A 27703-nucleotide genomic window follows, 5' to 3' on the forward strand; every position below is an offset into this window, starting at 1 on the left:
AAAGGGTCCGGGGGGCCGGGCAGGCGGACGGGGCACCAAAATAGACGCTGCCGCTGCGGGCCCGCCGCCTCCCGCGGCTCTTCCAAAGATGGTCACGGGGCAGCCACGGCCGCGCTCCGCCTGGGCGTAAACGCCGCGCCAGGACTGTGCGGGGCGGGCGGAGGGGCTTGGCGGACCGGCTTTGTGGTCCGCGGGCGCGGCGAGGTCAATCCCCGGGGAGCCCTGCGGGCGGCCCCGCTTTTGTGCGCGGGTCAGGGCGATGGCAGCGGCCGGCCAGGAGGAATACGCGTACCTCTACGAGGACTCCTCTCACCCCGCCGGCTTCCTGGAGGCGTTCCGAACGTTTTACGTGGACGGGCTGTTCACCGACATCACCCTACAGTGTGCCTCGGGGGTCATCTTCCACTGCCACAGAGCCGCCTTAGCAGCTTGCAGCAATTATTTTAAGGCCATGTTCACAGCCGATATGAAAGAGAAATCTAAAAGACAGATCAGACTTCCCGGGCTCAGCCATGCGGTACTGGAAGCTCTCGTTAATTATGCATACACATCGCAGATCCAGATAACAAAGAGAAATGTCCAAAGTCTGCTCCAGGCAGCAGACCTCCTCCAGTTCCTGTCAGTAAAGAAAGCCTGTGAACAGTTTCTGGTGAGGCACTTAGATACTGACAACTGCATAGGGATGCACTCCTTTGCTGAATATCATGATTGCTCGGAGCTAGAGAAAGAGTCCAGGAGGATATTGTTATGGCAGTTTGAAGAAGTGTGGACTCAGGAAGAGTTTCTGGATACTGGCAAGGAGAAGCTCTCATATATTCTCTCCAGAGATAATCTCAATATTTGGAAAGAAGAGGCAGCCATCGAAGCTGTCGTTAAGTGGATTGCTCACAATGTGGAAGAAAGACTTGAAGACATCTATGAACTGCTGAGCTGCATCAGGGTAGACTTCAATAATGTGTATTTGAGGTCGGTTTTAAGCCCACAGAAAAAATGCCGACTTAATGATACTAAGATAAGGTCACTCATATACAGTGCCCTGAACCTCAATCCCAAAACTCTTTCCAGAAGACCTACAGCAGCCATGTATGTGATCGGAGGATATTACTGGCATCCCTTATCAGAAGTGCATGTCTGGGATCCATTAACCAACACATGGGTTCAGGGAACAGAGATGCCAGATCATACCAGAGAGTGTTATGGGGTCACTAGCTTGGGGTCAGATATATATGTGACAGGAGGTTATAGAACGGAGAGCATCGAAGCCCTTGACACCGTGTGGATATATAATTGTGAGAGAGATGAGTGGACAGAAGGCTGCCCCATGCTTGATGCAAGGTATTACCACTGCACCGTTTCCTTGGGTGGCTGCATCTATGCGTTGGGTGGATACCGAAAGGGAGCTCCAGTGCAAGAAGCTGAGTTCTATGACCCTTTAAAAAAGAAATGGCTTCCTATAGCAAACATGATCAAAGGTAGGTAGGCTGTTGCATGGTGTCTGCTTCAAATGTCAGTCCTTCTGCATCTGCCACTTTCTAATGCCATGATCATGTTTAGGGTTTGATATAAGTGCTAGTGATGTCCACGGGAATCTCCTGTTAATGCTGGTGGCCTTTGCTGCAGGTCTCTACTAGGCAAATGACTGCAAACATCCAAATACTCTGTGGGGTTGTGCTAGAACACTATAGTGGAAAGGCAAATGGTAGTCTCAGTTTAATTTTGTCTTCTTTCAGAAGTGAAATTTCTGTACAAATTAAAAAGAAATCAGAAAACTACCAGGTATTAGAGTCATAGAGACTGTTCAGTGTATATTAGACTAAATGGTCAAAGAGCAGCGGATTTTATTGTTTTAATATAAAACCAGATTACTAAGATTTTCTGTGCAATCATCTATAAAGGTGTCATCTTCATTTAAAACTTCTTCCATGTAGTTCCCTCATATTCCAGTGTATCATCTGTTCAGGATCCTCAGTTTAATCTTTAGTATGAGGATAATTAAAAGCATTAATGCCTGTTTCTAGCAGCCAACATAATGATCTATTAAAAATGTATGAATTTGGATCACAGCCTAACTAAATGGTGTTATTTTGTTATAAAATTTATAAACAATTATCCGCTTATACATTTTTATAAATTAATGCAATTATTTTCAATTAATTATACGGTTTTACTGTAAGTTGATGCAACATGGTATTTTTCTACATGTGAGAATTTTTGGAGGTATCTATAACATGAAAAAACACTAATGCTCCTATAACTTTCTTCATTATTTGTATATTTTCCACAAACACTGCTATTATTCTGGGTTTATTTCCTTTAAAAACAGAAATGATAGGCTAGTACTGTGAGGAGTTACACAGTCTGTGCAGTTGTTTTATCCCTCTTTCTGTGTGAAACTTATTAGATGCTTAAAACTCCCACACTGATTGCCTAATTTTGGTCCATTTTATCTTGCCAGATCCCTTGTTTTATTTTGTTTTGTTCTCCTAGAGACAGAGTTAACATGGCTCCATTCTGTTTGTACCCTTGTTTATACAATAGTCTAACTAATAATACCATGAGAAAGACAAAAAGTATCAGAAAAGATATCCCAAGACGCTGAATGATCTCAGCTCCCATATGAGAAAGATGAAAAGTATCAGAAAAGATATCCCAAGACACTGAATGATCTCAGCTCCCATTGTCTTTGTCTTTGCCATAGCAGTGACTTTTACAAATCTCTGTAATTTAGTGAAATACTGAAAGCAATTCCATATTCCAGACCCAGTGTGATGATCTGTCTTCAATTACTGCATAAAAATTCTGTGAAATGCTGCATGGGCTATATTACATGCAGTATGTTTCCATTACTGCAGTTTTATTTAATTGCTCTAATGCTGCTAAAATAAGGTGTCTTGACAAACTTACTTAATTTCCCATTCAGCTAAATGCTTGCAGCATAATTTCACCCTAAAATAGTAATTAATGAGTCATTTGAAATGGGGTTATGGCTGGAAGTGACTGTGGATATCATCTGCAGTCTGAATATGTGCTGTGACTTTCACACTGTTTACAGGTGTTGGGAATGCCACTGCCTGTGTCCTGCATGATGTCATCTACGTAACGGGAGGTCACTATGGATACAGGGGAAGCTGCACCTATGATAAAGTCCAGAGATACCATTCAGGTAGCAATGAGTGGAGTATAGTCACCACAAGTCCGCATCCAGGTAAACAGTAATTTCTGTAACAAGCGTAGAGCTTGATTTGATAACTGGTATCTGGGGGTATTTAAGCCCACTTCAGAGCTTCCGGCATGTTCCTAATAAAAGGAGCAATGCCTGTAAGGCAGCAAGGGCCAGAGTGGGATCATCTCCCATTTCCAGACTCTGAGAGTGAAAGACCGTCTTCACGCATCAGCTTTATAGGAATCACTATATAAATATTGAACTAAGGAATGGCTGCATTCTGTTAAATAATATCTCTATATTTCTAACTTTCTATAAAATTTATTCATAGATGTTTGGCAAGAACAATTGATATGAATTTTAAATGGGTTTTCTCTATGTTCTACACTTGCTAACAGTAAATTTTCAAAGCAGTTCTCACTAAGTACTGGTGGGCATGTCTGTATCATCTTGATCTTGCTTTTACCAAGTTTAGCAGGAAATCCTGAGGTGTCTTCTGAGCTCAGTGAAGAAACTCAGATGCCCTCACTGGTGCCCAGTGTTTGTCAGGTAGCTGTAGTTCAAGTTATCATTGTCATGCTGAGTTGAACTGTATTCCTTTTTTCCTGAAGAATATGGATTGTGCTCGGTTACATTACAAAACAAGATCTATTTTGTGGGTGGACAGACCACGATCACAGACTGCTATGACCCAGAGCAAAACAAGTGGAAGCAGATGGCTCACATGATGGAGAGAAGGATGGAGTGTGGCACGGTGGTTATGAATGGATGCATTTATGTGACAGGAGGATACTCCTATTCAAAAGGAGCATATCTGCAGAGTATTGAGAAATACAACCCTGAACAGAATACATGGGAAGCAGTAGGGAATCTTCCCAGCGCTATGCGGTCGCACGGCTGTGTCTGTGTGTATAATGTGTAAACATTTAATTTTCATGTTGCTGTAAAGAAAACAGCAGATGCAATATCCATAATGGTACTGAGTGGCTCATGAATGAGATGTCTAATACGGTCTCTTAATGCACATAATTTTAAACACTAGGTATAATTTGTCTTTGTTTTAAACAATTCAGTAATACAAATATGTTAACAAGATTTCCATATATTTTTCAGTCCAGTCATTCTTTTTCATGAAAGTTTTCAAATGACTTTCTTGTAATACTTTGTGCAGCTGTATAGAAACTACTGTGAAAAACAGATCTGTGTTCATTCATCACTGCGTGGAACTATGATCTGGTGCTAAGGTGAGTAAAGCCAAATGAAATACTTTGCATTTCTATGGACTGCTGAGCTTAAGATAAATCTTTAATACTCCAAAGGTAGCCGTAGGAGTGGTTCATTGCCACAAGCTAAGTGTGTGGTATGTACAGAGCAATATTACTTGGGTAACCGGGTTATCACATCCAGAAATCGGGCAGTTATACGATGCCTCTAATCCTACCTTCAAATGCCAGAGTGGAGAAAAGCACAGGCTGGGAATGAGGGAAGAAATGTCGTACAGTAGCCCCAGAGCACAAGCTGAAAGTGTGCACTAGTTTTCCAGGAGAACAGTGCTCTGCAGTTCAAGGAAGTTTGAGGAAAACGCTCACTCTGCCCTTCTCACACTGGCAGGGCCTGTGAGAAGTTAGACTCTGCATGGCTTTGCAGTGGACTCTTGGGCTGATGCACAGGTATTGGGGATTCCTCCCATCCCCCCAAAAAAGCCTTACCATGGTAACTTTTTTTTAAATCAAAGTTAAAATATGTCTTTTTATGGAATGGAAGGAGGAAATGAGAGACTGAATAGTTGCTAATATTACCAGGTTACCAAGACACAAACTTCTGTTTTTTATAATAACGTCTTTTCTAAAACTGTTAAACTGCGACTTGAGCAAAGGTGACAAGTGGAAGAAACTTGTCAGAACATGTTGAAGAGACTGAATGCCAGGTGGTTTCTGGATTTACTTATTATTTCTCTCAAAACGGAATAGGAGGTCTTAGGTCTTCCGATTCTGTCTAGAAAGCAACTTGAGATGGGCAGGAAGATCATCATTTGGGCATCTCTTCACTGGGAGACACGGGTGGCAGGCTCCCAGTGCAGCATGACACTACCAGTGCTGGCAGAAAGTGGAATCCCTATGGAGTATTTAAGTATCTGGTGGTTTGACGCTGCCATCCCCAGCCTTCTCATGAGTCCGTGTTCCGCATGTTGTCATGTAGGTAGTTAATACAAAAACATTTGGTTGAATCGTTATTGCAGTGACTTCTTGGGATTTGTTTTCTCCTTATAGCTTGTATAGATAGTGTAAAATGTGGGGCTTGCTGTTAGCCTGGTTCCTGAGGGGGCAAGATAAAACTGTGTCGTCTTTCTGTGTGTGTGTAAGCTCCTCTTTAATGCTGGACTCCCTTGTTTGGATTCAGCCATGTTCTACAGGGAGGTATAGGCCTTAAAAATACACAGTTTTTCAGTTTTTTATGAAAACTGGTAACAGAAGGGGGGGGGGGGGGGGGGGAGAGAGACTGAAAGGAGTACACCAGTCGTGTGGTAAGTACAAGATGGCAAAGCCGTCCTAGTGCTGAAGAGGTGGCTGTGAGGAGCGATCTCTCTCCTGCCTTTATTGCCTCTCACCCAGTCCTCCTTCAGCTGCTATGGGACCACGGGGTCTGATAGCAGTGATCCAAATAAAGAAATGCCTTGGGAAGCAGGGAGGCTCTTTTAGCTGGGATCAGTTCACCAGCACAGCTTATAAAGAGACTGCAGGAACAGCTGTTGGGCATTGGCATGAGAGGCAGGGATGAAAAAGGGCTGTGGTGGGAACTTCCTGCAGCAGCACTGCTACCTAAAATGGAATTTTTGTTTTGCTGGATTTATGGGTAAGCCATAAATCTTTTTCTTGGTGATATATTTTCCATTTTTTGTTTGTTCTCTCATGTTTTTATGCTATTTCTCATTTGAATTTAACTGCTGGTAGCAGGCAGCACCCAGCTCTGAGCTTCGATGTGATGCGCTGCAGTGTATATATAGTTCTTGGTTTGAGGTCTTAGTATGTCACCTTGCTATGTCAGAAGCTTATGGGCGTGTGGGTTCAGTGTTTTGCTTCATTGTCTGTCCAGCTGAGAGCTACTCAAGGATCCAATGTAATTTGTTTGAAGACATTAAGCTATGAAGAGGTGTGGGGAATTGAACTCTGACAATGCTTGAAATGCATGAGCTGGACAGGTGGGCAAAAGAAATAAAGTGAGTTTGTCCTGGCAATCCCACAGCTGAGAATTGTTGACAGGCAGGGGGAAATTTAAAGGACAATATCGCAAGAGCATGAAGGTGATCTTTGTATGGAACCAAAACCACAGTGAGCTCAACACGTGTATGTAATTTTTCAGTGCAAAATATATACCTGTGAAGCTTCACTTTTGTGGGAAAATAAGAACATAGAACAGCTGTTTGTGCCTGGCCCTGAGGTTCCTTCTGGCCTCTGTCCTGTCACCAGCAGTCCTAAGTCAGTGAAAGAGAACAAGGTGAGGACTAACAGAGCCTCCCAGTGCTTGCTGGGAGAACTTCCCTGTCTGCTGCTTCTGAACTCGGTGCTGAACGCTGCTGAAGGACAGCGCTGTTCAGAGTTGGAGCACAGGCACTGCTTCCCTGTCTCCCTCTGGGCACCCTGCAAGCGAGCCTGATGCTGCCTCTCGGCCTCATTGTAACTGCAAAGTGACAAAAGGCCTTTTAATTCTCACATGCCACCAGAAAGAAAGGACAGCGTGTGCTGTCTGGCCTAAAGGAAGTCGGTGGGATTACTGCTAAGGTTCAGGTAAGTCCTTGTATGTCTTAGAATAAATGGGGTGTAGTTCAGACCTGTGGCTGTACTTTAACTGGTGCTATTTTTTATACCAATTTACAATGCCCTTTTGGATTAGCTTATGTCTGTGGCACATCTTAAGGAAGTGTATAACACTCAGGTCTGGAGCACAGGCAGAAGTGTGAATGCATTGAGAGGAACAGGTTCTCTGGCTTCCGGTCATCATCTTGTGCACCTGAGTGGGAATGGAGAGCTGGGAGCAGGGCATCTGTGACGCATTTTTAGTAATCATAGTTGAATATGCACACTACATTGTTGTGCTATTGCACCTGTAGTACGGTAGACAGTGTTTTACTGTTTCACTTGTAAACTGTACCTAATACAGATGTCAAATATTTGTAGCACTGTAGATGTCTACAACACGGCTACAGTACTTGAGTGAAGCCGCGCGGTGCCGACTGCGGCCTTTAAAGCCGCGGAGGGGAGCGGTGTGCGCGCTGGGGCAGGAGCTGCAGTAGGTTTGTGCTCCACCGGGCAGGGCTTCCCATGGGAGCCCCGGGCCGCGCCGGGACAGGGAGGGCTCCAGGCGGGTGGCGGGGAGCGGCGGCTAGGCCGGGAAGCGGGTGGACAGGCGCGCGCCGCGGAAGCGGGAAGCACGTGCGGCTCCTTCTCCCCCGGCTCGGGCCGAAGCGCGGCGGGGACAAGGGGGTGCCGGAGCCCGGGCCCTTCGCTCGCACCGGTGCCGCCGCCGCGGTGGCCCCTCGCCGGAAGCGCTTCGCGCAGCGCTTGACTGCGGGCGGTTCGCCGCTGGCTCTGGAGTGCCGCAGGGAGCGAGCTGTGCCTGCCCTCCCGCGGAACAGGGCCCCGGGGCTGGGACCGGGTTGGCTGAGGGCTGCGCTAGCGCTGCGGCCAGGCCCGGGTGCCCGCAGGGCGGGAACTGGGGACACGGGGCTTTAGGGGTTGCGGAGCGGGATCTGCGGTCGCTGTGGCAGTACGTAAGTGTCCGGAACAAACAGCCGTAAGGGTCAGGAGCCGGCGTTCCTGTCACGGAAATACTTATTACTCCTTATATTGAACTGATTCTACTCAAAAAAACAATCGTGAAAGTAATGCGTGATCATGAGTGGTGGCAGTTAATCCTTGTCTTGAATAAAAAGCTGCGTTTTGATGTAAGAATATGGTCAGAAGGCCCCGGCCTTTTACACAGAGGTTCCCGCACACCGCATGGATGAGTAACAGTTCCGTGTTACTTTACTGGGGATCCTTTTTATTTTCTTTTCAATTTGTATTACAGTAACGGTAAAAGCAGCCTGCAACTAGGCTTTCTCCAGACCTTGAAACTAAGTGGCTGGTAAGACTGAAATTCACTGGAGAGTTTTTCCGGGATGCTTTAGTTAATACAGTGTGGCATCAAATTGTTCTAGTTACAGGGCTTGACTACTGTCATTTTCCATTTGTAATTTAAATCCCATACCTACTTGCACTATTTTAAGTTGTTTTCATCTTGAGTGGTTCTGATGCAGACTGTTGGCACACCAAAGGAACTAGTCAGGGTGGTCTAAGAACGCACTTGTAATAAAATCTTACGTAGGATTTTGCATGTTCAGACTGTGCCTGTTCTTCTGTGGAGGTAGCTTTTTATCAGTCCTTGTTGCTGCACAGCAACTGAAAGCTATTGATCTGGAAGCTGGATCCAGAAGACAAGCTTGTGCCAAATGACAGGGCTAAGGAGCCTGAAGTGAGCATGTGCAAGACTAGAGGTTCCCTTAAATTAAAAGGCTGCTTCTGTTTTATTTTAAATAGGTTAGAGCTTGGTCAGTGTCTGAACTGATTCCATGTATGGCAAGCTCAAGTCTTTCTAAATTTTCAGTTTGTTAACTGCAGCCAAATGGGTGCTTTTTAGAAAAACTTTTCCTGGTGTTAGCCGTGATCTGGAGGACTTGTGCCAGACTTTGTGTTGTTTTACACTCCTACAGTTTGGGTTTATACTGCTAAGGACAGACTCTGTTTGTCATTTCTTCTTAGCAGTAGAGCTGAGCCTCCATATGTGTAAAGCAGGTTACTGGTTCTGAGGAGTTGGGTACCCAGAGTGAGGCTGATGAGCAAGTGGTGCACTGTGAGAGCTGGGGAAATACAAGAAAGATGGCATTCAAGGATATAACAAGGCTGAAGGAGTTTAGGTGGCAGGAGCTAGGTGAAGATATAAGCCTATGTTGTTCCATTAAGCTTCACAGCACTATTACCTTGGCATTTCTTAATAGGTTCTTGGGTATCCAGCATATTTCAGAGTGGTGTAGTTTTTGGACAGGCTAGAAGAGCCAAGCTACCCTGCACAGATTTGAGGGTCAGTGGTCTCTCTAAATGACAAAACCAAAGCAAAGTCAACAGGCTTATGAATGGATTCTCTTCTAACTAAACTGTCTCAGACATGCTGCCTCTGTGTGATGCTCAGCCCATTAACTAGGGTGGAACTGCTGGTGATTAGTCGGCATGTAGCCAAAAGGCCTCAAGTTTTATTATAACAACTTTTATTAAGGGAGAACTTGCTCCAAGAAATCCATGGACCGTTTGTTATGACAGGTAAAACAGCAGAGACCACAGAAGGAGCAACCAGAGACAGCCTCTTGGGATGCTGGTCTATGTTTAATGCTGCAGAAGAGTACAAAGCAGCTGTCTCCACTCAGCTCACTCCCAGCAGTGTACTGAGACTGGCTGACCACCAAGGTGGTGAGGGAAGATTTCTTTTTTCAGCTCAGTCTGTATTTCAGTGTGCACCAGCAGACTTGTCTCCATTCTAGAACCCAGAACACAGTGTTAATGCATTTTCCTTAAAATGGGGTGCATGACTAAAATACAAATTTGCATTCCTCAGAATATGCAAAAGAGCAAAACTTTCGCATCTCTTAGTAATTTTTATGTTGTCTTACACGTTAATTGAGCTGTACTGTGAAGAGCACCCATAAGACAATGGTTCACTTAAATATGTTGCCTAATGCTTAAAAAAGTTTGCCATGCTTGGAGAAGAGACTTTGCAATGACTTGCATCTCATGAAGATGCACACAGCTGCTATTTTTGACCCTGAGGATATAGTTTAATGTTAAACCTAACCCACTACAACTGCTTGCTGCCACAGAAAGGTTCTGATTGGTTTTTTTCTTCTCTTGTGCTCCCTGCCCAGCTCCATCACTAGTGTTTTCTACAAGCTGAACTGAGCCAGTGATAAATTTAATCTAATGGAACTGTTCTTCCCTTTTTTGGTGGGGTCAGGTGTTACAGCAGCACACATGTCAATTAGCTGATCCAATGGAAAAAGCTGAAACTACTCCATAGACTGCCATTAAATGACACCAAATTAGATACAGTATAAAATAGAACACTGGTTTCTCTCACAGTTCAGGTATTGGGGATGGCATCACAAGGGAGTGTTAAGATGGTGCCAACACCTAAATGAACACACTGAACTGAGTCAGTCTCCTGTAGTCAGGGTGGCTAATAGGTGACATCTGAAGGAACTGCAACTGTCAGCTTGTGTACTGTGGCCTTGATTCTTATGAACTGCTTTATAAACACAGCTGTCAAATAATACTTGTGGAAGCCATGCTCATGCTTTAGAAAGTGCCACAGCATCAGATACTGGTGCAAGTCCAGTAGCGGAGACTAGGATGCAGATTTTGAGGCTGTAAGTGCCTAGATTAAAAAGCACTACAAGCAAGTCAAAAGATGCAGTATAGCCTCAAGATCAGGAAGAGGAGGAAATGGAAAATGGGAATACTGCAGATTGCAGTAGGCTGAACAATGAATTAAACTACTCAAATAAGAAGGTGAGGCAGCCACTTGGCTGTTCTGATGGGGAACTATTTCCTGTGATAAGGGAGTGTCAAGGCAGTTTTCTCTGCTGCTTTGCTGTCAGTTGTCTTGATGCTCTTGATGTTGCTGTCCTGCAAGTAGCATAAGAGCAGAATGTGTGTAATTAAATCTTTCAATAAACTATGCGAGAGCATTTTCACCAGTAGTCCTAATGATGGCTGTTCTTTGACCTGGGGGCCATCAGACTGCTTTATCTTTTATAGCTGGATTTAACCAGTGTGTTAGGGCTCAAAGGGAGAAAGAAGTCGGTATAAAACTGAGTTCAAACCAATTTCTGACAGCTTTTTATAAAGCTGCATTTTTTTCCTCAAGGATTACTCTTAACACGCTGTTCTTTATCTAGACAGGCATTTTCTGATCCCCATTAACCTTCTGGCCAGTAGCTGCTTTCTTGCCAACCTTCTGGTGTGTGTAGTGATTGTATACTGGGATTATACGCTTAATGCCAGTTTAGGGAAGAAGTTACTCTAATGATAAAACATCTTGCCTCTTAGCAAAGGTGCTTGACTCAGTATTCAGGGAGAACTGAAGTGAAGTTTGTAAAGGAGAGAACTAGACATCTTTAGGATGTAGTAGTAAACACAGATATTTTCATTCCCTCCTCCAGTAAATTTCAAATATTAGGAGGCGGAAACTTCAGAAAAGTTTCTAGTTATATCTATTTAGGAATATTAAACAATTGGTTATTGATGTTTTGCCTGTGATGAAAAGCTGGATTTGACTTAAAGAACAAATGTTGTTGGCTCTCGGGTTTGTTGCTGTTAGGTACCAACTGAGGATCTGTGCCTAGAACAAGTATCAGCATGTTTCTTTACTTAAATTCAATGCAGGATGCCAAATGCTGCCTTAGCAACCAAAGTATTTTACTTTCTTGTTTCTTAGTTTCCCTTTGGAGTTCTGTAGTCATGTTTAAAGTTGGCTCACAAGTGTAAATGTATGGCTAAAGAACTTGTTTCTTACCTTGTTTAGATGAGGCTGCAGTGAAATGCAGCACTATGAAGATAAGTCTGCAGAAAGTAGTATTCAATACTTAGTGCCTTTGTTCTATGTTCTTTCCTACAGAGCTGGTGAAAATGGCTGAAAATGGAGATGGTGAAAACATGTCCCTTTTGGAAAACAAAATATGTCAGCAAATCGAGGTAAGTTCAACTTACTGTTTGGGATCTGAACTGAGGTGTAGTTTTGGAGACATTCATTGGTAGGGACTTGGCTAATGGGAAGTTAACTTCCTAGGGAGTTAGACTTGAATCTTCGGCTCTTTATAAATGTCTGTTATTGGTCTATGACAAGTATTTAATGCTTTAAGGTAATTCGTAATTGTAGTCTAAGTTGGAAGTTATGCAAAACTGCCATTTAAAAACACAAGTGTTTAACTTGCTAGCATTTTAGGTGCTATAGCAAGTGAACGTATCATTAAACAATTTACTACTATGTTTATTGGGATTATTCTATCTATGTAAAAAAGAAGATGCATTTTAATTCTGTATGACTTAATTTGGGGAGCTTGGGGAATCCTCCTACTTGGCAATCTCTGCTGGTCAGAATGCTAGCACATCACATAATTTGGTGTTATGATTTAGTGCTTTGTAATTTATTGCTACAAATTACAACTAAACTTGCGTGCCTACTTTAGATTAACTATTTCTTACTCCAGAGGTTTGAAGGGTTGCCCTACAATGGAAAACTGAGCACCATCACGTAAAATGACATTTAGAACAGAAGTTTTTTTTCCTGAAGGACAAAAATGTAGCTGCATGTGAATCTCCATTAGCATATGGAGCTGTAGCCATTATGAAAAAAAAACAGGAAAAAAAAAAAAACCCAAAGCAGAGACTGAGGAAAAAGAGCTAGACTTGTGGTAATGTGAGTTTGAGGTATACCAGAGGAAAACGTATTGTTGTAAAGCTTACACTGACTTTTTAAAGCACAATTTACACAGGGTAAATTGGAAACACTATAATTTACCTTATGGCTTCAAGTGTTTGACCCTAGTTAAATGATTACCAGTAAGCAAAAGAATCTGATTGTCTGTCTTGTACTGAATTGTTTTCCCATGCTGGACATGATCAAAATAAGAACAGAGCAAATTAAAATAAAACCATTTTTTAAAGTCCTATTTTCCTGAATGAGACCTAGAAACTCTAGTATACCAGTATGATTTTTCAGTATGGCAAATACAATATTCTTGCTTATAGATTCCTTAAATAAGGACTAAACCTGAATCTGTTGGTGAAAAACTTTACTATTGACTCTGCAGAGCTTGATCTGATTGAGGAGTAATTATGTTAACAAAACAAGCTTTATGCCTTTCCTAAACAAAACTGCAATCTACCTGTGCTTCATTAGTCCTATTGGATATGAAGTACGGGGTTTTTCTTACAACGTATGTGTTGCAGCTAACTCTTGGAAAATCATCACATTAAAACAGGAAGTAATAATTTTGGAGTTTCTAATTACTCAGATTAATTACTTTTGGTGTGTCTCAATCCACTGCAGTGAGGTGTCAGATAACAATAAAGTTTTAAGACTGAATATTTAAAGAAAAATATCTTTCCCTATTTCCCCTCCCCTTCTTTTTTTCAGTACTATTTTGGCAATCACAATCTACCAAGAGACAAATTCCTGAAGGAACAGATCAAACTAGATGATGGCTGGGTGCCTTTAGAAGTAATGATCAAATTCAACAGGTAAAACCAAAGTACAAAACTAGTCTGGAGTCTGGATGGAAGGGTGACTTTCAGCTACTTATGTCTATTTGGGGCCAAATGTCCCTGGTCAGCATGTACAACTCCTGTTGCTGTTTTAACATTTGGCTTCAGCTTTGCCAGTGTATTTGTAATAACCTGTGTCTGCTTACTCAATATAGGTTGAGTCACCTTTCAACAGATTTTAGTGTTATTGTAGAAGCATTAAGAAAATCCAAGACTGGTTTAATGGAAATAAGTGAAGACAAAACAAAAATCAGAAGATCTCCAAACAAACCCCTTCCTGAGTTAAATGACCAGTATAAGGCTGCAATTAGAAACAGATCTGTATATGTCGTAAGTAAACTTCTTCCTTGGCTCTGCACCATTCTGCATGACTTTGACTGGAAACCGTCTAAGGAAAGCCTGAATTAACTCACACTAGATAGGTTATAATTTCTAAGTGTCAGCTGTTGCATATAATTGAAGCTTGTTGCTCTCTTGCAGAAAGGCTTCCCACTAGATGCAACTCTTGATGATATCAAAGAATGGCTTGAGGATAAAGGTCCAGTTGAAAACATTCAAATGAGGAGGACACTGCAGAAAACATTTAAGGTAGCTTTTGCAATGAAAATTCAGCCCTGGGGCAGGGATCCCCCCCGAACAACATTTTGTTCAATTGCTCTAATGCGGAATATCTCTTACCATTTAACAGGGCTCAATATTTGCAGTTTTTGATAGTGTTGAATCTGCTAAGAAGTTCACAGAGATCCCAAACCAAAAGTACAAAGACACAGAGCTGATGATACTTTTCAAGTAAGTCCACTTAACTAATGTATGAACTAGTAATGGTCAAAGGTAGATTTAGACAAGAATCTGGCTTGACCAGAGAAGTTTAAGTTTCTGCACTGTTGCACAGGTACTGATAGCTGTACCTTTTGGATAGTAGCATCTCTGATCTGACAGATAATCTGAACTGCTTCTTGGGTACTGCTGTCTTATAAAGCAATCATAATGGAATGCTTTAAGTGGTGCTAACTTAGCATGTCTTCTGTTGCAGGGAGGAGTACTGTACAAAGAAGAATGAAGAAAGGAAACAATACAAAGTAGAAGCTAAAGCAAGAGCTAAACAGTAAGTCATTATCAATTGAAACGCCTGGTTTTGTTCACCTGATCACACTTGAAACAACTCTTAACTAATTTAACCTTTCTACAGGGAAAAAGAAGAAAAACAGAAACAAGCAGCAGATGCTGAAATGGTATGGGCTTCTTAAATCTCTGTACTTGAAAACTATGCAGTGCTTGCTGTTGTATCGATTTTCCAATCCACACATTACAAACATGCTCCTGCAGCACATTTTGTAAAGCTGACATTCAACATTAACCGTTTGAAATTCTGTAATACAGAGCACTTTCTAGAAAGTTCGGCTTTTCCAACTGACCTGTGGTGAGACTTTGTGTTGTCCTGATATTTCGTCTTATTTTCAAATGACTGATTTTGTTTAAAGGATCATATCCTGAATTTAAATTATTTAGCACATTTACCTGTTGAGAAGTGATCCTAAATGCACCACCGAGATGACAGTTCTCCTGTGGTATTTAAAGGATCTAGTAAGGATTTAATAAGTATTATATAGCTTTTCAGTCTGAGGTGTCAGCCTTCAAAAAACTGTTCTGTAGAATTTAAAGAGTGTAATTCTTACAGGAAGAGTACAAAGTTCCTCATAAATGTGTCAGAGTAAGCAAGGAAAATTCAAGAAAAGAAGGCGAGATATACCATGCAAGACTTTGACATCAGCATTAATAAGCTATAGGGCAAGAACACTTGGGTTACTGATGGCGCTAACGGGGGCTGACTTCAATTGCTTATTCATGACTACCATGTGTTAATAGTGTTAGGGTTGGGGGGGGGGGGAGGGTGGAAATGAATATTCAGGCTTGACTCTTCAACAAAAATGTGTGGGTTTTTATTTCATTTAGAAGTCTCTGGAAGAGAAGACGGGATGTCTTTTGAAGTTTTCTGGTGATCTAGATGATCAAACATGCAGAGAAGACCTCCATGATGTATTTTCTGATCATGGAGAAATCAAATGGATACACTTTGTCAGAGGTGCAAAGGAGGTCAGTAGAATCTTAGACAAGGAATTAAGATCTCTGTATTAAAGTTTTAAACTGAATGATTAAATGCTTGGTCTCTTACATAATCAAGTAAGAAATTACTTGGCTTGTGGAATTGCAGAGTATTCAGAGAACTGAATTACAAACAGATAAAGTTTCTGGCCTTCTCAGCTGACAAGGTCAAACCTGAGACTGAGAATGTTTGTTAGGACAGTCTGAGGGTTTTGCTTCAGTCTAATATCTAATATCTAATTTTACAACATGCAAGAGTGATGAACTTGCTGAGCTACCTAACAGAAAGCATTGTTCATCATTCTAGCTGAATGTTTTTGCAGCAAGATTCAAATGCTAATGCCATTCTTCTTTTTAAGGGAGTTATCCTTTTTAAGGATATTGCAAAAGAAGCTCTGGAAAAAGCAAAAGCAGCACATAATGGAAACCTACAGCTTCGGAACAAGGATGTTACATGGGAATTGCTAGAAGGAGATGTAGAGAAAGAAGCTCTGAAAAAATTACTGGAAGACCAGCAAGAATTGCTGAAACAGAAGACAAAAGGTCCTCCTTTTATTGGTTTAAGCATTTATAATGTCCTAAAAGTGGCACTGTGGTGGAAGTAACTGTAAATAGTGAATATATACTAAACACTGCCTAACTGTAAAGCATTCTTTTGAGCGTGCTAGTTAAAAGACAAACTACAAAGTTCCTGACATCTTCCATCCCCACAGGACGCAAAATTAAAGGAAAAGGAAGAGGGGGAAAGACACCTCAAGGAGCACAGAAAGGAAAAATTCAGTTTCAGGGCAAGAAAATCAAGTTTGATAATGAAGAAGGTGGTGAAGATGATGCTAAAACAGGTATGTCGTTCTGTGCAGTGCAGTCTGCTTCTTTAGTACAGGGAGCTACCTTCTGGAGAAGTACTCATGTTTTTAGAAGTGTTTGGGATTTGGCCCTACATTGCAGTATTTCTGCCCTCTTGTCAGCCATCAGTAAGTTATCTGAAGATAAGGGTCTTGTGCTTGATTCCTTCCAGAGCTGCCCCAAAAGCATATTAAAAAAAATTACTAGATATACAGGGCTGTACTGTGTGGCTGTTCAAAGCATTCTACATTGAAAGATGGTGGTTGTAAGCAACATGACACAGTTGTACAGAGCCAGTTTAGTGGCAATTTCTCCTCTTTTTCCTTTGAGACTATGAGAAGACTAATAATTCTGCATATTGGTATTTTGCTTGGAGAAGAGGAAGAGCTAAGCTTCTGTTCATTAGATATGGCACCTGCTTAAGCAAAACCCAGTTGATACCTAGTCCTGCTAGATTGTCTTCCTTCATCTTACCTGCTCTCCTCCTGTGAAGTTATACAAGTAAGAAGCTCTTTAAAGATGTCTTTTAGGACATCTAAAAGCTGTAAATCACAGTAATAAGTAAGCCCTCTAGTGTAGCAGTGCCTCGTGAATAAACTAGGACTCATCCTTGAAGTTATATGATAGGGAGGATTTTTTTTTTTTTTCTGAAGATTTCAGGCAATACTGAAATGCTATCCTTTACCATAAATGACTTCCTACTCAATCTTGCAGAACCAGCAAGTCCCAAGAAGAGACCACTAGAAGAAATGGAAAAAGAAGAACCTGCACCAAAACAGTTGAAAACAGAAAATGGAGGAGGTGATTAGTAATACTAAAATAATAAAGTTTAGAAAAAAAAAAATCATTGTTTTATTGTTCCATTTTCAATAGGTTTTAAAGACATGCCTCAGTTCAGGAGTTTCTTGGCAGAAAATCTAATGAAATCCACTTCAATGTCAACCTACAATGAGAGGAAAGCTTCATTTTGTTGGGTTACAGCTTTTTTTCTGTTTAAGAAGCATGCTTACTCTTAACATACCACCCTGGAAAACTTTTATATTTATACTTTTGTTTATACCGTCAGATCTTCACAGTTTCTCTGGCAACCCACTCAAATGTAAAAGGTTCTGGACTCTGTAATATTGCGGTTATGTTAAATAGCAGCTGCCAATAAATTCAGAACTTAAAACTGCTTACTGCTGAAGCCTGGATGTTAATGTAGTATGAAGCTGTACCTGTGAAGTAGCAAAGCTGAAGGACAGACTTCCATAATTTCAGTTCAAGTCACCAAGGCAATAGATACAGCTAAGTGAAACTTGTCTTTGCTACTCAACATACCTAACAGTCTTAACATCTAAGTTGGTCTACTCCAGGATTCTCTCCAATTCCCCTGTGGTAGTGGGATACACATTTAGGCCAGCAGTCCTCTCCCAGGAACTTGCCTGCGGGGCTAAGCTTCCATACTGCAGCATCCTGGCTAGATGTTCTGGGAGCAGTGCACAGCTTGCTCCTGCCCTCTTCAAGATGTTTCTATGAGGGATTTCGCTGGCTGCAGCTATTTGAGGTAGACAGCTGAAAAATAGAGTACTGAAATAATCCTACAGCTGTAAAATCCTTGTTACTCTGGCCTTCAGTACTTCAGGCTAAGTTTCAAGCAAATAACTTTTCAGTAGGCTACCTGTAGCTTTTCACATCAAGTTGCAGTGCTGGCTCTAATCTTTGCGTACAGTTCTGACTTGCATTACAATGATTCTTTTCTCTGTTCAACTACAAAATGTAGTAATAGCAATGGAACTTGATGCCATAATTGTGAACATCTCTAGAGCGTTGTAAGCATTTCTCATCCAGTATATATGGCCCTAAAACTTTAGTGTCCTTAAGTAGAATTAACTTGCCTTGTACAAAACATTTTCTCAGTTACGTTAGGTTTTATACTTACTGATTTCTTCTTATGGAACTTGTATGATGCTGGTAAGTCATATCTAAGTTCTGTAAACAGTACAAAGAATATTTGTTACACTAGAATGAGTATTAGTTGACTTACACCCTACACCTATGTTCTTCTATGACCTGTGCCTGTTGTCCCTGACTATGTAACTGTTGACCTCTGACCTAGACTGTGCCTGAACATTTAAGCCAGCTGCATCAGACAGTAAGTGGATGGTTGAAATGCAGTTGTGTTTCAAGCATTTGTGCAACTTCCGTGTCTCAAGTTGTTATCACTATGTAACACATCCAGCTGGCAACTTAAGTAGTGGGAAGACACTTGAACCATCATAAAAGTACTTAGGACAGGTGTGTGGTTTTTTTTTTGTGTGAGAACTAACCAGCACTTTGCCTTTGTTATTCAGCAACAATCTCCTTTTGAAGCAGGAAGGTAGGTAAGCTCTGCTTGAAGGCAAAATCTAGCCCAGGAAGAAATCCAGTTCTAATTCAGCACAGAATAGGCATTCCTCAAAACTTAGTAAGTGCCTGCTTCTATTCTAGCCAGGCATCACCTATTTAAAAACAACCAGCCAACAACACCATGCCCCCACCCAAAACCTCCACAAAAGGAGTGCCTAAAAAAAGACTTCATTTTCAGTCACAAATCCAAATTTACATCAGGCTGTTAAGACACTGGCCCCTGCCATAATGGTTTGGGGGTGGTGTTTAACAATTAATTAATCTTACCTGCTATGACTTCCATCTTCACATTCCATTCATCTGCTTTCTTTTGAATATGCTACAACAGAAAATAGATGCAGCTAAATTTAAAAGCACATTTCTATACTATTTATACATATCTACACCCTTACACTTATCCAAGAAGTCTCCTTTTGTTTTTCAAGCTGAAACATACTTATCTTGATTAGTTACTTACATATATAATATATATATACTTGTCTTGAGATTAATTATTTGGCATGATTAGTATTTCCCCAGAACAAACTTTACACCCATAAAGGGGTGTGTGAACGCATCAGTGAAGCTATAGACAACATCCCTGCCTGATTCTGCTTGCCCTATTAGAATGAAGGACTTACCTGCCGTGTTGAAGTTTTGTGAAGGGAATATACAGCTGTTTTAGCCATCTGTAATGCAGTTTTCAGAAAAATCATATCAATTCCTAAAAGATTGATGAAATGATTAAAATTGATAAATGCAAACTTAAACTAGAGGATTTAAAGATCTGCTTCATGCTTCTGTTTTTTCTGGAGTAATAACTATTTGAGAAACAGTACTGAATACATTAAGGTACAGAATGTATTTCTAAAACCCAATTACTTTTAGTAAAAGAGAAAAATGATATGGATATGAAATAGCTGGTATTGTTTATTTCAAACCCAGCAACTGTTAGTTACAACACTGAAATTTTTAATCTGTACTTGGGAAACTGATTCCTGATGAACAAAAGTCTAGGTAATTACAATAGGTAACTGTAATAAAGAAGGGAGATGTTTCATTAGAAGCGTATCCCTTGCTGTTTCATTCCTAATAACAACTTTCAGAATTACCAACCTTTATTATGCTTGGTACCAAATGGAGGGTTCATAACAACTGTGTCGAAAGTCTCTGACATGCTGTCAGATAAAGAACAGACATCACACTGAATCATGTTGATGTTCGTGAGCTCAAAGTCTTCGATATTACTATTAAATATTTCCAGTGCATCTGCGTCAATGTCAAACCCCACACTAAACCTATTAAAAAAGAAATGTGACATATTAGTCCCCTGCTAACTAAAATGTTTAAATTCTATAGTAAAGCTTTGAAAGGGATCTGTGTAGACAACTTGCTTTACTTAGGCACTATAAATTCAGTCCTGATAAAAATGTGAGTAGCTCTGTTGCCCTTTCTCAATTATCTTTTTTCAAGTTTGTGGAGTATGTTTTATGTGTTCATTTAGTGCTTCAGGGGAAAGCTAACACTATGACTTCCAAATTCATGTCAACTGTCCATCTCTTCCACTATCTCAATGGTTATTGACTGTCTAAACAGATTAAATATCCTCATTATGCACCAGGTATTTTACCTAAAATGAGTTTAGTTCAGCATTACTATGTTCTAATCTTACTTTCTACTCTTCCATACCAGAAAAAAACATATCCAGCACTTAGTATTACTTACCCTGCTCCTAACATTGCACTTCCAATGCTGAGCATGCCGCAACCACATCCTAAGTCTGCAATCGTTTTGTTTTCAATATCATCAAAAGTATTGTGAATTGTATAAAGCATACATGCTGGGAAAAACAAACACAACCAACACACACAGATCAGTAATATCAAATATGCATCTGATTAACCAAGAAAATCTACTTCTGCCTTCAGAAAACTCTGAACTACAGGTTTCTTGTCATGCAAAATTAAACCTATGTTCTCACTGCCTGTAATTGTCTTTTTCATTTATATGTGAAAACAAGTCAAAAACATTTTGACAAGTTACAGAACTCCAAATCTTTGTTGGAGACATTACAACCAGAGCTGTGAGTATTTGTGGGAAACATATGACTCTCAGGTTGTTTGGGGTACATCAATAGGAGGTGAAATGTTGGAAAAAAAATCCGTAACTAAGGTGACTGTCTCAGTATATATACTTTTACTGGGTTTTGTGTGTCATGAAATAATTCCATTTTGGCTTTCTCATTTATAGGTTAGGATGTTTATTATAACTAAGATGTTTCTACCACAATGTTGTATTTTAAATCCATTTAACTTGATTTTTTGATTGTACATTAGCAGTATACTTCTAATAAAAAAAGGTTATCAGATCGTTATAAAATTAACATTTCTGCTGAATTTCTCAACTACTTTTAGTTTAAAGGACTCAAATGAGATAATGCAGTAGAAACTTTTTGTTTTCCTATTTTATTTTTCCTGGGTTTTTTTTACCCTACTTTTTCAGTGCTGATGAGAAGTAGCCAAACGGATGACAATGCTGTATGCAGGGTTACCTTTACCTGCAATATGAGGTCTTGTTGGATATTGTTCAAGGAGTAGTTTTGGATTTTCAAAAGTATCAACTTGTTGAAGACAGCTTTCCAGTTCTTTAAGTTTTAACTTCTTCATGTTTGTAGTTTACCTATTGAAAACAACGTGTAATCAGTTGCAATGCACTTACAACAATAAAGTACATGTTGTCTCGAATTATCTTACACTTCACACCCCGGTGTACTCCTCAGCATCTCCCAGGTGTTTTCCAGCAGCGGTTGCCATGGATCCCTACGACGACAGGGACAGGCGCGGCTAACGGGAGGCCGGTCCGCACCGCGACAGACCCTCTCTTCAAGCGCCATCAATACCCTGCTCCTCCCGCGGCCGCTTTGCGGGCGCGTCCCGGAGCTCCGCTCCCACCGGACCGGCTCCTCCCGCCGCCGAGAGCGGCGCCTAGCCCAGGTCGGAGCAGGAACCCAGTCCCAAGGACTATCCGTACCGGCCGCTCGCCCGACAGAGCCCGCGAGGCCTTGGGCCAGCACACACCTGCACCGCACCGCCTCACGCCACCTCCAGTCACAGCTGCCCCGGGGGCGCCGCGCACTTCCGCCGTGGAGCGCCCGCCCCTTTCCGGGTTGCTGCGGGAATGGAGGGCTATAGAGCTTTCCTTTTTTGTTATCGAGAGGTGTTGGCGTTGACTAACGCGTGTCACAGACATGACACACTTTATTGCAGCCCGACGTGCCACCGCTGCTCGGCGTCTGTGAAAGCCCGCTCTCCAGGGCCTGTCCTTCCCCAGCACTCAAGCCAGTGGGGGCAGTTAGGGACAAAAAGCACCGAAATGGGCTTCCGTCTCCTCAGTGGAAAGGACAGTCACCGAGAGAAAAGAAACCGGTTTACTTAGTTTTCTCATGTTTTCCTTCCTGTAATCCCGGAGGGAGAGACATACTGCCCAGTATTCCCTGCCCTTAAGGAACCTCAACAGAAGTCATGGGATCACAGAACCATAGATCAGTTTGGGTTGGAACGGACCTCTAAAGGTCCAACACCCCTGCAATGAGTAAGGACACCTTCCACTAAATCAGGTTGCCCAGGACCATATCCAGCCTGGCCCTAAATATCTTGAGGGATAGTTCACCCACCACCTCTCTGGACAACCTGTGCCATTGCTTTACCATCCTCATTGCAAAGATTTTTTTCCTCAAGCCCAGCCTGAATCTCCCTTCTTTACATTTAAAACAATTGCCTCTCGTCCTGTGGCAACAGGCCCTGCTAAAACGTCTCTCCCCACCTTTCTCATAGGTCTCTTAATAACTGAAAGGCTGCAATAAGGTCTCCCCAGAGACTAGAAGATGGCTGGTTATAGGGAAGAGAGCAGGAAAGCCAGCTGAGGGAGGCTGCCTTGGGGACTTGGAGGTCTGCTGCTGCCAGAGAAAAGGTTTCTTTTAGGGACAGATTTTCTCTGTTTATGTTTTCCATTACACAGCCGGAAAGCTATCCATCGAGATCTAAAACAGCCGGTCAGCATATAAGCTACGGCAACTGGCATCTACACACTCTCCCGGTGGGAGCATGCAGACACAGTACCTCAGAGCTCCGGCCACCCAGGCACGGAACTACTGCCCATGCCCGGTGTGCTCTGCCGGCTTTGGCAGGGCGGCTGAAGAGAGCAGCGTTCCTCCGTGCCCTCAGAGCCACCGCCGCCCGTTCACACTACTGGCAGCTTAGATGCCTTCGCTCTCGGAGCGGCTCGGTAACAAAGCGGACTCCAGTCCTGTCGGGGGCGCAACCACGCTGAACACGGCCGGGACCTCAGTGACAAGCTGCGCGCCCCTCATCCTCGAAGAAAGTTTCGGGCCGGTGGGAGGCGACATTTTGTGGGGCGGCGGCGTGAGCCGCGCACCTGCGCGCTGACAGAGCGGCGCGGGCCAGCTGGGAGAGCAAAGGAAGAGGAGGGGTAATGTCAGGGGAGGGGAGAGGCAGTGTCAGGAGGAGGGAGCGGGAGGGGAGGGCGCCGGTTCCGCGGCTATCGCGAGAGGCATCGCTGGGAGGGGAGAGAGGGCGGCGGGGGGAGCCCCAGAGCTGGGAGCCCGCCGCAGCAGTGAGGGCTCCTCAGTTTCCCATCATGGCGGGGACAGGCGCCAGTGGCCAGGATAAGCAGGAGACAGCGAAGCGGCTGAAGACGGAGCTGGGCGGCGAGAGCGGCACGGCGGCGGCGGGCCACCTGCGGGCGCTGCTGGAGCGGGTGCTGGCCCCTGCGGCGGGCACGGGCGGCGGTGAGGCAGCGGCCGAGGCGCTGGAGTGGTGCCGCTGCCTGCTGTCGGGCGGGGAGCCGTGGGACAGCTTCGTGCAAGCCGTGCGGGCCTACGACCCGGCGACGCTGTGCGGCCTGGTATGGACGGCCAACTTCGTGGCCTACCGGTGCCGGACGTGCGGGATCTCGCCCTGCATGAGCCTGTGCGCTGAGTGCTTCCACCAGGGCGAGCACGCCGGGCACGACTACAACATGTTCCGGAGCCAGGCGGGGGGCGCCTGCGACTGCGGCGACAGCAACGTCATGCGGGAGGCCGGGTGAGCGCCGAGCGGCCTCGGCGGGGCGGGCGGGCACCTGCCGGCGGGGGTGGCCCCGCACGGTGGCAGAGGTGTGTCCCGATCCTGGCGGCTGCTCGCTGCCGGGCGAGGGCGGTAAGTGGGGCACCTGCTTTCGCCTGGGTCGCCTCTCTCCTCTCTCCCCGGCTGGCTGTAGGTCGGACGAGACCCTGTGGAAAAGACGCCCGGGCCCGGGGGGGCGGGGAGTCAGCCCCGCCTTCTCAGCTGCCAGTCCCGGCGGCGGTCCAGGGAGGTGGTTTCCTCCTTTGTTGCAGTGTTTGCGCTTTTTTAAAGGACTCTTATGAGAATCTGGTTGCCCTTGCACCAGTGCCTGCCTTCAGGGAAGTTGGTAAGGCAGAGTGCATGGGAGGCAGTACCTGTCAGCTTCCAGTTACCTGCTTTGGCCTAGCACAGCAAACCATGAAGTGTGTTCAAGTACTTTTGGACTTCATGTGAGCAAATATGCCGAAATTAACAAATTGAGTGAGAGGGAGCCTTTTTTGTGTGTTTTCCTAGTGTAGAAAACCACACAGGTTCATATTTCCTTCTGTTTTCACTATTATCAGCTTTAAACCAAGGAATTCATTAACTCTTGGATGGGTATAGCATGGCAGGATTTTGCGAATGTTGAATGTCATTCGTATTCTGTCAGCATGCAGACCTACTGGAGGCAAGACTGAAGTACCTGGTCAGAAGAAAGGGATTTGAGTTCCTCATTGTACCCTCCCTTGTTCCTTTTGTAGTCACTGTTAAAAGGAAAGAGCAGTCAACCAGTTACTGGGTGGTGGTGTTATATAGCCAATAAACTTCAAATTTCTCAACTGGGTGTCATTTTGGAACAACCTGTTCGTGTTCATTCATCAGTGCAGAAGACTTCAAAAAGGCAGTCTGGTGTGCTTGAGTGAGGCTTCTCTTCTACCTAGCTCTCTAGAATAGTCTGTGTTGACTGTCTTAGCCTGGGTGAGGTGGCATGCTCTTACAAGAGCCATCTTGGCTCTTCCTCATAAACATTGGGTTGTGGTGCACCCAGCAGCAAACACTAGGAACATACAGAAATATTAAAACATCGGTTCTTTTAATGTTTTTAACATTTAAAATGTATAATTCTGTATCACTCTTTGTTTGAGATTCCTTCTGTTTTTGCATTTCTAGAGATTACACTGATTTACTTTTTTTCTGTTGCTTGAAGGTTGTTCTTGCTTCTGATTCTTTTTGTCTGTAAGTCACATTCTCCTGTTCTGTGCCTTGAGGTGGCTTCATTCTTAGTTTCTTTCTTTTTTTAAATATCCTTTTGTTTCTCTTACTATCTGCTTCATCATTTCTTCATTTTAACTTTTTGGCGGAATCTTTTCTTATTGGTAGACTCACTCCAATGGAAGAATTTTTCCCCTTTTGTTTTCATTGATCTTCAGTGGTTTCAAGGGGCTACTCCTGGAGTGATTCTTTTTTTGTCCGTTCTTGCTCAACTTCTGGTGATTTTGCTTTCCTCAATATCACTGAAATAACAGTTCCCCTTGATTCTGAGAAGTAAGGCAACAAAATTAATGTCACTTCCGCAGTGCTCAGTGTGGGATAGATTTAGGGCTCCTCATGGTGGTTGGATTTTAATAGAGCCCAGACAAATTGATCTGTTTTAGGTAAATATTAAAATAACTTTTGATACTGCTCTCATCTCAGAGTTTATAGCTTGCACAATTGTCTTTTACTATTTTGAACATTTTTTTTTCCTTGAAGATAGATGGTTTAATAAAGAAGAAATAAAAACCACTGTTAAATTTGCAGCGAAAACAGATGCAAAGCCTGAGGGAGTAAGAATATTCTCTTAATAGTAGAATTTGAAAGTAAATAATCTTGAGTGTGAGGTGGGTCCCTTCAGGAGGTTTGATAATTCCTAGATACAGAATTCTGTAGTACTCTTCAGAAACGGTGTTCTTGAGCTGAGTGGTAGATTTTCCAGTCCTTGTGAACGTAGAGGAGGACAATACATGACAGTATATATGGTGTGCCTGTACTCAACATGAGGTCTCTCCTACTTAACTAAAGAACTGGTATTAAGCCAATGCAATAAAGTGAGGTAGAAGCCTTGTTTGCTGTGCAAGGCAAAGTTAAGCTTATGCCAATGTAAAAACATTAATGTGTGCAAGCACACTGTTTTGCCTGTTCACTTGAATTGCTTCAATGCAGCATGTTTAGATAAACCAATTTAACTCAGTGTGTACAAATCAATTGCATAATTACAAAGGTAATACTTTACATGTTAAAGTTAGGAGGCCTTCATGGCAGATCCAGGAAACTGGAGTGTCTAGCCCAATATAACCTTGGCTGTAACAGCCTAAGTTTCTATTAATAGCAAGGGAATCAAATGTGGAGCCTACTTATGAACTTCATCTATCATCTGCCTGCTCAGATATGATTTTGTGTAGATACTGTGTATGGATATTATAATAATAGTCATTTATTTCTGTTGGTTCTTGTTATCTGGACTCCATGTTCTGAGGTTTTTTTATTTGGTGCATTTTAACTAAGACTTCATCAGAAGTATTCTTTAACTGGTCTGCTGTAAAGGAAATCTTTCCAGCTTACCATTTGGAATATCTTTTAATTTCCTTTAGGGTGGCTAATGTGAATCTAAAGATGGTTTGGTCTGAGGTAAAAGTATGTGTGTGTTAATATGTTATGACAAATCTATAATTTACTTTTTAGAGATAACTGAGTGTTAATTTTTATTTCTTATGCCTTTATATAAGGAGTCTGGAATATAGTGTAATGGATGGATGCTGATTTTCTTTAGGTACCTTGTGTAATTCTCATTTGTTTTGGAAAAATCAGATTGTCCCACTTTTCAACCTCAAGATCCTCATGCAAATTTTGGAGGTTTTGATGATTACAGTATTACAGTATGCTAGAGATTGGAAGGGGCCTCAAAAGATCATCTAGTCCAATCCCCCTGCCGGAGCAGGAGCACCTAGATAAAGTTTAAGGTTTAAGGATTAAGTTAATTGCAGTTGGTCTGATCTATTAGAATATTATTTAGACTTCAGAAAATATCCAAGTCTGTAAACATACCTGCTTGTCAAAGTATTAAAAGCTCTAGCTGGGACAAGGTTTAATAGATTTTAAGATTCAGTGATACATCAGTAGGAGAAAATAGTTTGTAGTCATCACCCATATGGTATCTAGCCATAGGCAAATGAAATTTTGCAGCTCCATCAGAGATCATAGAATCATAGAATAGTTAGGGTTGGAAAGGACCTTAAGATCATCTAGTTCCAACCTCCCTGCCATGGGCAGGGACACCTCCCACTCTCCCACTAAATGCTTTCAATCAGAGCAGAAATAACAAATATTTTGGGTGGGAAGAATGATAAACCAGAATAACTTTACTTTTCAAGGAACCATTTTCAAACATTTAAAAGTAATAAAGAAAAATTCATCTCTCTTCTCAGTAGGTAACCCAGTTGCAGGCAAGAAAGAGCTAATTTTCAGATAATTAATAATGTTCCGAAGAAGACAAAATCTTCAGTTCTAAAGCGTTTAGAGTAGACATATGCTCATAGTTCAGCTGGTGAGTTCATCTGTTACAGGAAAAAAAACAACCATGCAGTTAGACCAGGAGAAATTTGGACTGGGGTAGTTTTTGGTTGGTAGAGGGTATTGTGTTATAATGAAACTTGATAAAATAAGTTGGAAGCAGGCAATATGCCATGTGGTTATAATAAGAGTATAAATAGTCAGTAATCTGTTACTGATGA

At 42.5% G+C, this 27703-nt stretch overlaps 4 protein-coding genes across 13 annotated transcripts in view; 3 read left to right on the forward strand and 1 right to left on the reverse strand.

The window, feature by feature from the left end:
* KLHL23 (kelch like family member 23) lies at positions 1–4158 on the forward strand. 2 transcript variants are annotated; one of them, XM_057423730.1, is made up of 3 exons: positions 1–1472; positions 3053–3205; positions 3775–4158. In XM_057423730.1, the coding sequence occupies exons 1-3, from the start codon at positions 260–262 to the stop codon at positions 4083–4085; spliced, it is 1677 nt and encodes a 558-aa protein (XP_057279713.1). In that variant the 5' UTR covers positions 1–259; the 3' UTR covers positions 4086–4158. The 2 variants fall into 2 exon arrangements, with proteins under 2 accessions (XP_057279713.1, XP_057279714.1); XM_057423731.1 differs by having other exon boundaries at positions 3639–3908.
* Positions 4159–7385: 3227 nt separating this feature from the next.
* Positions 7386–17638, forward strand: SSB (small RNA binding exonuclease protection factor La). Of its 3 annotated transcripts, none has more exons than XM_057423733.1 (12): positions 7386–7454; positions 11867–11943; positions 13388–13491; positions 13671–13845; positions 13996–14103; positions 14204–14304; positions 14549–14620; positions 14705–14747; positions 15469–15609; positions 15978–16161; positions 16332–16460; positions 17179–17638. In XM_057423733.1, the coding sequence occupies exons 2-12, from the start codon at positions 11878–11880 to the stop codon at positions 17271–17273; spliced, it is 1218 nt and encodes a 405-aa protein (XP_057279716.1). In that variant the 5' UTR covers positions 7386–7454; positions 11867–11877; the 3' UTR covers positions 17274–17638. The 3 variants fall into 3 exon arrangements, with proteins under 3 accessions (XP_057279716.1, XP_057279717.1, XP_057279715.1); XM_057423734.1 differs by having other exon boundaries at positions 7428–7450; XM_057423732.1 differs by lacking the exon at positions 7386–7454 and adding an exon at positions 9051–9663.
* Positions 17300–21953, reverse strand: METTL5 (methyltransferase 5, N6-adenosine). The gene is made up of 8 exons (XM_057423738.1): positions 21909–21953; positions 21389–21510; positions 20557–20671; positions 19948–20129; positions 19473–19555; positions 19120–19171; positions 18386–18435; positions 17300–17407 (listed from the first exon to the last, which is right to left on the reverse strand). Exons 2-8 carry the CDS (start codon positions 21495–21497, stop codon positions 17354–17356), a joined length of 645 nt encoding a protein of 214 aa, XP_057279721.1. The 5' UTR covers positions 21498–21510; positions 21909–21953; the 3' UTR covers positions 17300–17353.
* A 1429-nt stretch (positions 21954–23382) lies between these two features.
* UBR3 (ubiquitin protein ligase E3 component n-recognin 3) overlaps positions 23383–27703 on the forward strand; it is a 109061-nt gene continuing 104740 nt past the window's right edge. For 6 of the 7 annotated variants that reach the window (XM_057423720.1, XM_057423721.1, XM_057423722.1 and 3 more), the window contains exon 1: positions 23384–23933. In XM_057423720.1, the coding sequence (XP_057279703.1) occupies positions 23488–23933 (446 nt within the window). In that variant the 5' untranslated portion in view covers positions 23384–23487. Of the gene's footprint in view, positions 23934–27703 lie in introns of all 7 variants that reach the window. The other variant, XM_057423729.1, reaches the window with a different exon arrangement.

Source organism: Pezoporus wallicus, unplaced genomic scaffold, assembly GCF_028554395.1.
Source record: "Pezoporus wallicus isolate ANWC-B61680 ecotype Strahan unplaced genomic scaffold, APGP_CSIRO_Pwel_v1 contig_1181, whole genome shotgun sequence".
In the NCBI taxonomy this organism is placed as follows: Eukaryota; Metazoa; Chordata; class Aves; order Psittaciformes; family Psittacidae; genus Pezoporus; species Pezoporus wallicus.